The sequence below is a fragment of the Camponotus floridanus genome, unplaced genomic scaffold, assembly GCF_003227725.1.
Source record: "Camponotus floridanus strain SB8 unplaced genomic scaffold, Cflo_v7.5 scaffold27, whole genome shotgun sequence".
Classification (NCBI taxonomy): Eukaryota; Metazoa; Arthropoda; class Insecta; order Hymenoptera; family Formicidae; genus Camponotus; species Camponotus floridanus.
The window spans coordinates 368,278-380,612 of record NW_020229403.1 but is presented as its reverse complement, the minus strand read 5'-3'; the positions used below and the strand labels follow the sequence as shown (position 1 = coordinate 380,612).

The window sequence follows — 12,335 nt, the reverse complement described above, 5'->3', positions numbered from 1 at the left end:
TCTTATAGATGTATGTAATTTTATTTTATAAATTGCTTTAGATTGCTATAAACTGAATAAATGTTTCTTAGGAATGTTATATAGTTTTCTTTCCAACAATTTTATGTAAATTGATACAATATATTACATCGAGGATATTTTTTAACATAGAAAAGACAATATCAGATATATTATATAAGCTTGATAAAGTATATCGATAATGTACAAATCAGAAATTAGGATTAATACTGTGTCATTGTATAAAACATATTTCAAGCCTATACATCTACTAAAAAGCTATCTTGAAATCGTGTTAACACATCCTTTGGCTTATTTCTCATCCAACCAAATGGGTCTGCATTAATTTCCTCTTCTGTTAATGTCTTTCCTTCATAAAGTAAATTTGCAAAATCTGCTACAACAGGATCAGCATTACCACTGCTCATTCCTATTACTTTACTATCTTTAAAATAATAAGCAAAGAATTCCAATTTATCCAATGAGCCATATATTTTTATACTAGTAGGTTTCCCATGACCTGAAAATAAAGTAAAAAAAATTTATTGAGTTGGATTCCTAATAGTTGCCAACATTTATTTCATTAATAATTATAATTTTGCAAAAATTTGTATGAAAATATATTAAAAAAGTACCTGCGTATCTAAAATTTTTGCCCAATAAATTGGTCCAAAAGAATGGTATTGTCTTCAAAGGAATTTCTTTACCACATATGTTCTGAGCTGCAACTTTGCCATGATAATGGGCTAAAGAATAATGACCTATTGCAGCAAATATGTCATCAGATCCATATATTGGTGCATAAGCTATATCACCTCCAGCATATACATTTTCTATATTTGTTTTTAGATGCTATAATTTAATACATATTTTAATCATATATCAAAATATAAATAGATAAAATAATGTATTGTCTGAAACCTAGAAGATTGTACCTTATTTACTATTATAGTGCCATTATTCCTCATTTCAACAAGTGAGTCTTTCAGCCAATCTGTGTAAAAAGTAGATCCTATTCCAACAATAACTATATCTGCTGGTAAAATTTGACCATCTGTAAGTTCGACTCTACCCAAAACATTTTCTTCATCTTCCTTTGGAATAAATTGCTTGATATTGTTTTGAAAGATAAACTTTACCCCTGATTAAAAAATTATTATCATTACACAATACATTATGCTATGCGTAATAACTTTGTATAATACCTTTTGCTTCATGCTCTTTTCCAATTCTACCACCAATGTCGGTGCCGAATATCGCTTTAAAAGGCACAGTATCGCGTCCTATTACTGTAATAGATTTGCATTTATTGATACAATAAGCTGCTGCTTCCATACCAATGAAACCTAATCCCAATACAACTAGATGTTTTTCGGGAGATAACTGTGAATATACGTCTTGTGAATCAGTATAATCTCGCAGCACAAAAATATTTGATAAATTACTTCCAGGTATATTTGGCATTCTCGGTTTACTGCCTGTGCATATGAATAGATCATTATACTTTAAGTTCTCATTGTTACTTAATTTAACAACATTTTGAGTTGTATCCAAGCCTAAAGAAAAATAAAAATAATCCTATAGTAGAATATATATAAAGCATATAATATATAGTTGAATTATATACATATGATGAATAGTGCTTATTTGTATTTATACCTATAGCTTCTACACCAAGTTTTGTTTCAATTTTGTGTTCATCATAAAACTTGGGTGGCCTTAATGCTGCCTTCTGAACATCGAAATCTAACACTTTGGATACTTTTATGCGATCATAGGGTACAACATTCTCCCTGCATACCATAACGATACGTCCTGTAAAACCTTCTTGTCGCAGACTCTCTGCGCAAGTTGCACCCGCCGGTCCTCCACCGACTATTACAACTGTTTTTATATTTTCAGGATCACGTGCAGACATGTCCTTCACACGTTTATTAATATCCAGATCTTTACGTTTGGCTTTTACATGTACAAGACCAGTTTCATCTATACGAACCTATAAAATACAAAGAAATAGATGTGCAAAAATATAAAATAATTTTAAAAAATATATAAATGAGTTGAATACCTTGTAGCATGGTAAAGAATCCAAGCCTGGATAATCTTCAATATCTCCAGTTTTAATATTAAAGCAAGCTCCATGCCATGGACATCTCACTCGTCCTTCTCCTAGTGCTCCAGTATGTAGTAGAGCTCCATAATGTGTACATTTGGTACCAATCGCATGCAATTCACCTTTTTGTTTTATTAATAAAATTTTGTCTTCATTATCTCCAAGGGGTAATAATTTCATTTCATTTTCGTTGATATCTTCCTGCTTGCACACCACACCTTCGATATAATCATGCTGTTCTTGAGAACCTGACATGAGAATAAGACAAACAAATTTACTGTTTACCTTACATATTTTTAGAGCTGCAAAGCAGATGACTCACAACAGGTGCAGCAATATGACAATTTATTGTGTTTCTGTGTGATATTTTCTATTATATTATGTTCATTACAATTTCTTTTCTCTTTACTTTTATTTAACATAATTAAATATATTGTCTAATAAAATATTCAATTTTATAATTCTAAATCATATTGTAGTGAAACATTAGTGAAATATATCAATGGGAGAATATAAAAGTAAATATTAAAAAACTATAAAAGTTTGATTTTTAATAATTCTATCGCTAATTCAAATTTTTTAGTCTCCATAACAGCCTTAAAACAATAGAATATTCGTGTTAAAGTCATTTGTAAACACGAAAAGAATGCTACCTCTAATCCATCGAGCGACTGAATATCTCCATGTCAAAACGAGAAGCTTTGTCAATAATATATATAATAAATAACTCGCATTAATTATATAGCGTAGCATACACAATTAAATGCGATAAATATATATAAGAAAATCTAAAGAAGTCGCAATGGGGATTTCCGAGTTATTATCTCGTACGTGGAAAGCTGCACTATCCGATAGGTTATCGATTATCCACAATTAATGAATAATCACGATTCTACGATATCATTTGATCGAGAGTTTTTTCAAGATGGAACGTAATGATCGAATCAAATGAGACGAAGATAATGCTTTGCGTGACCGCTGTCTTTACGTTACAAGTACATATTTGACACAATCGTGCGTCGCGCATGACAGATAAATATACATACATATATACTGTTGCGTGCAAAAAAATGAATCTCATTTTTTATACTTATATGAGAGTAGCCTTTTAAATATACACATGCAAATATACGGAGATTTTATTTATGTGTAAATTTACATGAAAATATAATTATCCTTTTTTTTAAAAAAAATTTGTATATTTTTATTATCGAAATCATTTTGAGACGTGATAGTGATGTATAACAGTCCTTAATTTTTAATATCACTCTTTTATCGTGATTATTTATTAATAATACAAAAAAACATATGAATAAAAATACAGTAGATAATAAGAAATAAAAGCAAGTGTATTCTCTGATAAATGAAATGAATATAACTTTGTTTTACGTCGCGAAATGTATATTTGCTACATCGTTTTTCTGCTTCATAGATGCAGAACGTTAATGATTCATTCATATAAATCCGTCTTCGCAAATGTGATATATATATCATCATGCTTTTTATTTCCTTCTTCTCATATCGGAATTTTCATAACCTCTTAAAGAAGTGCAATGTTTTGCAATTTCATCTATAAGCGATACTGCTGATATTATACAATTTTCGTGGTGTAATTAATAAGAATTAAAGCGTTGCTCTATCTCACATTTATTTCACATGCCCATATATTGCAAAGGCCTACCCTGGAAACGACGTAAGAACGGCATGTCCACCAAGGTGGACCACCTTCTTCTAACAAGCGTTCTAACACACTGCATCGATTCTCGCAAAGCACTGGAAACTGTCAATGTGCGATTCGATCATGCGTCCTCGTGCTACATAATAGTACGTTTTTTTTTCATGAACTCTCTATAGTTATTATATTTGTATGTAATTTCTCATTGTTAATGAATGATTCTATACAAAAATGTTCCGATTTACATTTTTCACGAAAAAATTATGCGCATATTCTGACAATACATATTTCTAAAAGATGTCCTATCGTCTTTAAGATATTCTTTTGGCTACTCTTTTAGCTATTTTTTGGCTTTTTTGTATTGTCTGACAATGAGTATATCTCAAAATTGAAAAAATTAAATTTAACAAAGATTTACTTTTACAGACTCTTAAAAAAAATAATTCGAATTGAACTTTTCGATGCGATCGCGCGCGTTAAAATTAATCGAAAGCAATTATCGAAGAAAGGAATTTTAACAAAGTTACATGTACGGTATAACATGGCCAACACACTGCCAGATAAGAGGAAAATTGTTTCATTCAGATTTTTTCTAATTCTCCCGATTCTCCCTCGTTTTTCCTACATTGTACGAGTTGGCCTTTGTACGAGATACGCACCTGTTGCCATAGATTTATCGGGTTTATTTCGGAAGGCTTTGCAAGAACCCGCACCCATGTTGTAGCGAATAAAAATCACCAACCAAAAAACACAAACAAGAGCGAGGGAAGAACAGACGTTGCGTATTTATCGGTAGACCGCGATCATCTGTCTACATCGTGTACATTCCCGTGATCTACGTACTAAGAAGTGCGGGCCAACCTTGAGAGATTCGTTTGTGACGTTTAGATTCTCTCAAGGAACTTTCACATTGTGATCGATATGTGTCTACACCGTGGTGCCGTACCCGGTACTTTCCTCGTCCGACAAAATCGAATGTAGCACGGTCTTCTTAATTATGCTTAATTATTTCTTAATGCTCGCAATAATGGGAGGCTTTATCTGTAAATTACAAATTCCAAGGAACCGCAACGAGCGCGATAAGATATGACTCATTCGATTATAACACACACTTGTCTAAAGAGACATATGAATATGAAGAATATCTTTTGCGTGAGCGGAATTATTTATTAAAAGGATGCGCGAATAAATCTGATCGCGAGGATTATTTTTTAATAGATGACTCGCACTCGAAAAAAAACTTTGATATTTAAAGATGACATATTTTTCAAAAGTCTAAATTCCGCGATATTTTGAGCGAAATGTATGAATGTATGATAATATCAAGACTGGTAATTTGAAATAAATGACATTTGACAAAATTCTCGCTCTATTTTCTCTTCAATTATAAAAGTATACACCTGAAAAATTCTCGTGAGACAAGGATAAAACAGAAATGTTTTGATAAAATTTCCTTAAAAATTCTCCTACTAATTCATACATTTCGCTCAAAATATCGCGGAATTTAGATTTTTGAAAATTATCTCATCTTTAAATATCAAAGTTTTCTTTGATAATATCAAGACTGGTAATTTGAAATAAATTTTGATGACTCGCACGAAAAAAAAACTTTGATATTATCAAGACTGATAATTTGAAATAAATTTGACAAAATTAAAGATATTTTTTATTGAAGATATGTATGCATATTTATATAGCAGAAATAATTTATATTATCGCCATCTGCAAAAGAATCTTGCGATTAAAATAAGAACTACGATCGATAACAAGGAAAGTATAGATAATTAAATTAAGTGTTTTGTAAGCAATCGGTAATTAATATTTGCAGTTATACTAAATCTCACCAGATGTCATGAGAGTTCACATTTTCATGAGAATTCCTCTTCAATGACGTTTAGATTCTTATATATTCGAATCTGGTAGTGTGAGGTTAGATCTTATTGAGTCAATATCATTTCAAAGGGAAAGAAAATTTGTGTGTATATCATACATGTTGCAATTTTTCTACACTCATTTCAAGGTAAATTAAATTCTTTATTAAATTCTTATCTTATTATATTTTTCGAAACTTTTTTAAAAAGGATAAATAAAATATAAAATTTGGATTCAAAATTGTAAGGTTACACGGAGGCAATTTTATTAATAATTAGTGAAATTGTGCTTTCTTGTCAATATTTCAAGAGATGAAATAACAGTTTTAAACGCGCTTTGTAATAATATAAAGTCTTTCGCTTATGCTTTTTTTCCATCTACTGTCTGAATTGCAAATTGATTTCGAAGAATAAAGTTTTGATATATATGTAAATATATATATTACTTGTACTTCTATAGTAGCCTTGCTTTCACAAGTATTGAAGGTAGAATCGAAATCAGAGAAAAAAAAACACTAAACTTGAAAAAAGCTTCTCAATATCTGCGACAAAGATTGAAATTATCATTCCGCACTTCAAAGCGTTCCCGGTGTTTCCCGCGTTTCTCTGTACAAAAAAAAACCAGTTGCATCGTAAATGAAGAGACCGTCTCGCTTCTATTCTTTCCGACTCGCTTCGAAATGGTTCAATCTCCTGCCAATAACACACTTGATCTCTCGCGCGAACTCGGATAAAGAGAGAGGGAGGAAGAGAGAAAGAAAAAGAGAGAAAAAGAGAGAAAGAAAAAAAGAGAGAGAGAGGGAAAAAGAATGGGAAAGGAGGACATAAAAACCGCGCAACTCGAGGCTCGCGCGATTTAAATTAGTAGCCCTTAGACTCTTCAAAAGAGAAATTTGGTCCAACGACGCATGAAAAACAGAGCAGCCGACACGGGTGTAGGGGTAAACGGTTAGGTGCGCTGTACGGATATTTAATTTGTGCCTGGCGGCGGCGGCGGCGGCGGCAAAACGTCAGGGACGTAGGGGGATGAAAGAGGGGGAGGGGGGTGGTGGGTGGTGGGACGGAATGGCGTAAGGTTACGCGGGAGCCTCTCGCTCTTTGAGGTCGGTGGTTGATGGCGGTCGGTTACCCCTCTCTCCGCGCCACCGCTCAATGATGTGGGCTCGATGTACGCACTGAAGGCTGCCGTGGAACGTAATCTCGCAAGCGGGAAGGAGAGGAGAGAAAAGGGGACCGGAGCTCGGTAGAAAGAGAGGGTATGCGGTCCGTGATGATAGTCTCGCGTGCAAGAGGCAGCTTAAACCGAATCAACCAGGTAACTGTACATCGCTACGTCTTTTTTGATACATCTCTTTTAATATCCCCTGGGGAAGATCGTGCGCGTGCTTTATTCGTAATGTTTCACGCGTAATTCTATTCAGTCGGCCATTGATTATATCGCGCGAATTATGTTTCTGTTGATATATATTAGAAAATTATTTAGAGATATATTATTTATATTTAGAGATATATTATTTAGAGGTATATTATTTATATTTATTAGAAATTTATTTAGAGATTTATATAGATATTAGATAGATATAGATTTATATAGATATTTATATAATATTTTATTAGAGATTTATATTTATTAGAAAATTATTTAGAGATTTTATGATAAATAATCTCTGATTGTTAAAAAAAGATATTCTAGAAATTCGCGCTTTACATTTGCAAACTTGTTGATATATTCGTCATTCATTTTCAGTGAATTAAGCCTTATTGTCTAGGTTAGCCGTTTGATTCAGATTAGATTTCAGTGAAACGTGGCGATATCTGATCAGACATCGCGTTACGTAAATATCTCCTTCATTTCTAAAAGATTCTTTTTAAAAATATTACATATATTACATTTATAATATTACATTTATAAAGAAATTCAATCAATATACGATAAAATAACCTTTCTTTTTTCCATCTATTATTATTTCGACGAAGAAGGAGAAAGAGATTGAGACAAAATTAATGAGCAATACATAGACTTTGCACTATTGTATCGAGCTCAATTCTAGGATAAATTCCAACTTGATATTTCATTTTCACCAAATAGCCGACAAAATTGCGGCGTGATACGGGCATTAGGGTTACGTGTGCAATTTCTCCGTATATCCGTGTCTTCGTGTCAAGGTATACGTTTGTACGTTAGTACGTTGGGCGCAGAGCTTCGCGCGGGCGAAGGGAACGACGCCGAGCGTGTGCCGAGGGTGACCGGTCGGCGCCGAATATCGTCGAGCGCTCCCGAGGAAGGTCGAGTCGCGGGCCGAGGTGAACTTAGCGCGCAGCTCGAAGGAGCCCGGTTTAGTCTATCTCCAAGCGCTGGACGCGGCGGGTGCCGAGAGGGGCTTACAACGCTCGAGGCAAAGGGTTGCGTGCGCGGTTGTACATCGTCTCGCTCCTGCCCGTCTCTTCCCCTCTCCCTCCCTCACACACATACACGTACATATACGCACGTTTAATCGCTCTTGGGGCTCATCCGCCACCCCATTCGCACTTGTCCGACTTTGCGCGCTCACATATGTTTGTATTGATACACAGCCGGAAGCCGGACAGGTGAATCGTCCTCTTCCCGATTACGATGAAACAGGAGTGGTAGATCTGTCTCATTTTGCCATCTACTTTTGTCTCATCTACCTACGTACCTACCTACCTACCTGCTCGCTCTGATCTCTCACGAATTTCCCAAGGAATTCGATGACGGTAACACCGGCAAGGATGGACGCAAAACAGCGGAAGAGACAGTTTGTCAGTCATCGGCCGTACTCGATTCGGTCAACTCACCACGTGGATCGTGGTCTCGTGCTCTCGTCGCTGACACCATTCACGCTCGTCCTCGTCCTCGTCCTCGTCCTCGGTAAGTCGCATCCAATTACATAAATATGAATATCCGTGAATTTTGGAGCTACCGTCAGCTATTGCAATTATAATTTAATTATTAGAAAAATGAAATAAGTTTGAATGAGTTGATATTAATATTGTAAGAATTTTATATCTTATCATAGATGGAAGTCTTTTAGAAAAATATTCTCTCTTTCCCTTCCGTTTTTCAGAAAAATATAAAATAAATGAAAAGAATATTTTACATAGGTTTTTAATATATAAAATATATATATATATATATATATATATATATATATATATTATATCACTTTTAAATTTCTCTTGAAAGATTAGAAAAAAATACCGTGTAAGACATGCAAAACTAGTTCTTCTGTTACACGAATAATTAAGTGAATTATTTTTAAAAACTCCGGTAATAATGTACAATCAAAGCAATAATGTCTTATTATTACACCAAGCGAAATGGAATTGTGTTATTTTGGGGGCTAAAACTAAGTGCTGCGTAGCATTGAATTACTGGTTCGTGATTCGCGGTAAATTTGTGAGAGATATTCCAGAGTTATAATTTAATAAAACACAGACGCAGAGATAAAGCCATATTTCAAAGTCACATTGCTTCTTACAATATACAACTTTGTAACTTATCGGCTCCATGCACGCATCCTTTTTGGAAAAAATCAACAAAAATTATTATATTTTATTTAACACAAAATTCGTACGGTTTTTATTTTGCGCGATATAGTATATGTTGCTGTGTTATCACATATATTTCTATAAAAATTAATTCGCGCAGTTCTTTTTTTCGTTGTAACGGCGATACGTGTTAATTTACTATCGGATAGAATTTCCCAAAATACATATAGAAATTGATGCAACAGAACGTGGTGCATCCGCGGAATTCAATTTTGCCAGAAATATCTTGTTGTATGAAACCAGATATTGATCTTACGGAGCGGAAGATAGCCGGCGGTGTTAGCGAGCGCGTAAACTGAGTCGCAATGTCGTTTAACAAAGTGGAAACGACAATATTCGCGTTCAGGGATAATCGCGCCTTGCAATATAACGCGACAATCGCGAACCGCGAGATCGTCGAGATCGGGAAAGAGAGAAAGAGAGAGAGAGAAAGAGAGAAGAAAAGGGTACCGCAACGAAATCTATTTCCGCCATTTCCCGCCGCCATTGAAACTCAATGTTGTCGGGATTGCAGAGTCGAATATCAAGTGTCTTATTACGCGCATCATTGATCGCGAAATTCTCGCTTCTAATGATGTTAACCCAATAAAATTGCGAAAATTACGCGCAAATGTATTTTAATATCGTTACCGAAACGCGTTGCTGTAAAAAATCTTGAGATAGATCGCATCGATATCGCGTCTATCGGTAATTTCGATGCTTTGTGCCTCTCCGCAAACATTTAGCGCGAAACAACATTGTCGGCGAGCTAATCGCGTTTTCTGTAATGCTGATTGCCTCGTGCGTCTTTGCCATGACGCAAGACTAATTTACCATCGATCCGATTAAGAGATAGGGGGGGAGGGAGGAGGGAGAAGGGGGAGTAAAGAGCACTTCTGAAATGCATCAGCTATGGAGAGTAGTGTCTAATGGCACTAATCGGTCAAGTGCCTTTAGTCCGGGGGTAATAATTGGCAGGCAGCGAATAATCAATTATGTTTGGCGCGAATATATTGCATGTCCATCGATTTCACGCGCGCGTATTCTTTGTCGTTTAAGTTTGTCGTAACGTTTATTTAAATATTTGAAAATATTTCAGCAAAACTATCGTTGATTGCACGGGCACTTTTTGTCAATATCAATTTTTCAAACGGAGGGAAAGAGAAGAGAAATTTTTATCTCCTTTTAGAGAGAGAAAGATACACACGGAAGGAAAGACTGTCATGTACAGCGCATACATATACATATAATATCGTATCTTGTGCAGTGCACCGCGCCAGAAAATTTATGCCGCGTTAAATTTATATATTATATATACGTATACACACACACACACACACACACACACAACATATATATATATATATATATATATATATATATATATATATCCTGGAAGCGCTCCTTGTCGAGTTATATGTTCCATCTGCGAGTTACACATAGGTATCGCGAATTTTCGAAATTCCTCGCAGTGATCAGTTTCCATCAAATAGTTTGCGAATCATGCGCGTGCCGCGATAAAAACAAGAGACTTTCCTAGCTTGTCAGTATCTTGAAACATTTGTTACTATTAACTACGACATTTATAAAATTAGAATTTTTTAATATAGAAAGAATATAAAAGAAAGAAAGAAACGAGAGAGATAAAGATGAGAAAAAAGTTTAGGATCGATACGAGGCTGAGGAAAGTAATAAGGAATGCGAAAGAATCTCCCGGATTACGTCCCATTGAAATGGTTCAGACTCCTATAATTTGCTTTTCCTTTTTCGATGTGCCGGTTTATCCTTATCGGGAATACGGTATCGCATAAATCAAAGTGTTTATTCAATAGTGACGTAGAACATACGAGGGAGGAGTTTGATATAGAGTAAACTTGCTAATAATCTACGACCGCTTCACTTTTCTGACTTAATAAATATTGCAAAAGTATACTTTCACATTTTTCTGCCTTTTTCGAGATACCGAATGCGAAAAGTCTCGAGATCAGCTCCTCCGGGGGTTTTTCTTTTTAAACTTGGTTTTAACATTACTCGAAATTACCCGACGTTCCTCCAGAGAGGCAAATAATAAGATTTCGATGTTTGAGAAATCTTCTCGAAAATGATTGCTCCTCTCATAACGAGCAGATACGTGGTTTAAACTATATCAAAGTAGTATACACAAAGGATCTTTTCGCGAGAAGGAATTCCCTTCGAGAAGGAGTTGAAGTTTAATCCACCAATCTGTGAATAAGCTCGAGAGTTGCGTTTAGCTTCTTGACGAAACTTTTATGTAACGTACATTAAATTAGCTCCTGCGCGGATAAGATTATAAGCTATATCGACAAAGGTGCAGCCGGCTTTCTTTCCTCTCCCCCACCTTCATCCCGTCATTTCGCTGGCAAGAAAGATAATTCGACACAATGTTTAATTAGATCGCGTAATTAATGATGTAGCCCCCTACAAGCGTAGTCCGCGAACGTTCGCGACCATCATCCATTCAACCGCTGAGTAATCCTTTGGACCACAATGGATTCACGACATGGAATCCGCCAAACCATTCGCTTACACGAGTCAATTTATCGCTTCTCTCGGACGGCAAGACGAGACATTGGATGCTGCAAACGCCTGTCTGTAACACGGCGTAATGATTTTAAATCTCTGAATCGCAGTGTCATGGCATTGATAGTTGGAATCCATCATGGGTTGAAAAATTGTCTAAAGTCTTTTATTAAACAAATGATGTCTTTTATTAAAAATGATGATGTCTTTTAATCCAACATTCATTGCTTTAAAATAATAACCATCTAATGGAAAACATTGCATTCTCGATTTGTAATAACAAAAACAAAGATGGTTATAATGATGATTGATGAAACTTGATTGAAAAATGCAAAAATTATTAATATCATAATTGACAGATACATTTACAGAAAAGTTTCAAGATTTAAAAAAAATCTCCTATCTTTAAAAAAATTCTTTTTGATTATGCAAAAGAATCAAAATTATCAAATATAGAAAACTGTAATTCTCGAAACTTTTTTTAGAGATCGAATATATGTGTGATTGAAAATTAATTTATATTGGCATTTTTTTACTTGGACATTTCGATAGAAATAACTCAATTCGAAAATAAAGGGGGATGAATAAT

General features: G+C 34.7%; 2 protein-coding genes across 11 annotated transcripts in view; one reads left to right on the top strand and one right to left on the bottom strand.

Moving 5' to 3' along the window:
- Nucleotides 1-17: 17 nt before the first annotated feature.
- Nucleotides 18-4,790, bottom strand: LOC105248262 (apoptosis-inducing factor 3). 3 transcript variants are annotated; one of them, XM_011252944.3, is made up of 7 exons: nt 4,445-4,790; nt 2,066-2,358; nt 1,657-1,993; nt 1,203-1,553; nt 933-1,138; nt 633-849; nt 18-517 (listed from the first exon to the last, which is right to left on the bottom strand). In XM_011252944.3, exons 1-7 carry the CDS (start codon nt 4,500-4,502, stop codon nt 258-260), a joined length of 1,722 nt encoding a protein of 573 aa, XP_011251246.1. In that variant the 5' UTR covers nt 4,503-4,790; the 3' UTR covers nt 18-257. The 3 variants fall into 3 exon arrangements, with proteins under 3 accessions (XP_011251246.1, XP_011251245.1, XP_011251244.1); XM_011252943.3 differs by lacking the exon at nt 4,445-4,790 and adding an exon at nt 3,792-3,963; XM_011252942.3 differs by lacking the exon at nt 4,445-4,790 and adding an exon at nt 2,764-3,148.
- A 997-nt stretch (nt 4,791-5,787) lies between these two features.
- LOC105248260 (Down syndrome cell adhesion molecule-like protein Dscam2) overlaps nt 5,788-12,335 on the top strand; it is a 77,972-nt gene continuing 71,424 nt past the window's right edge. For 6 of the 8 annotated variants that reach the window (XM_025409608.1, XM_025409610.1, XM_025409606.1 and 3 more), the window contains exons 1-2: nt 8,015-8,284; nt 8,380-8,546. In XM_025409608.1, the coding sequence (XP_025265393.1) occupies nt 8,271-8,284; nt 8,380-8,546 (181 nt within the window). In that variant the 5' untranslated portion in view covers nt 8,015-8,270. Of the gene's footprint in view, nt 5,806-8,014; nt 8,285-8,379; nt 8,547-12,335 lie in introns of those variants that run through there. The other 2 variants (XM_025409607.1, XM_025409609.1) reach the window with 2 other exon arrangements.

Excerpts from the sequence above, each read along its gene's own strand:
- LOC105248262 (XM_011252942.3), bottom strand. The coding sequence starts at position 2,863 with ATGCTACGCTATATAATTAATGCGAGTTATTTATTATATATATTATTG. Across the intron at positions 2,359-2,763 it reads AGTCGCTCGATGGATTAGAG|GTTCTCAAGAACAGCATGAT; the intron begins GTAGCATTCTTT and ends TTCTCATGTCAG. Across the intron at positions 518-632 it reads CAAAAATTTTAGATACGCAG|GTCATGGGAAACCTACTAGT; the intron begins GTACTTTTTTAA and ends CTTTATTTTCAG.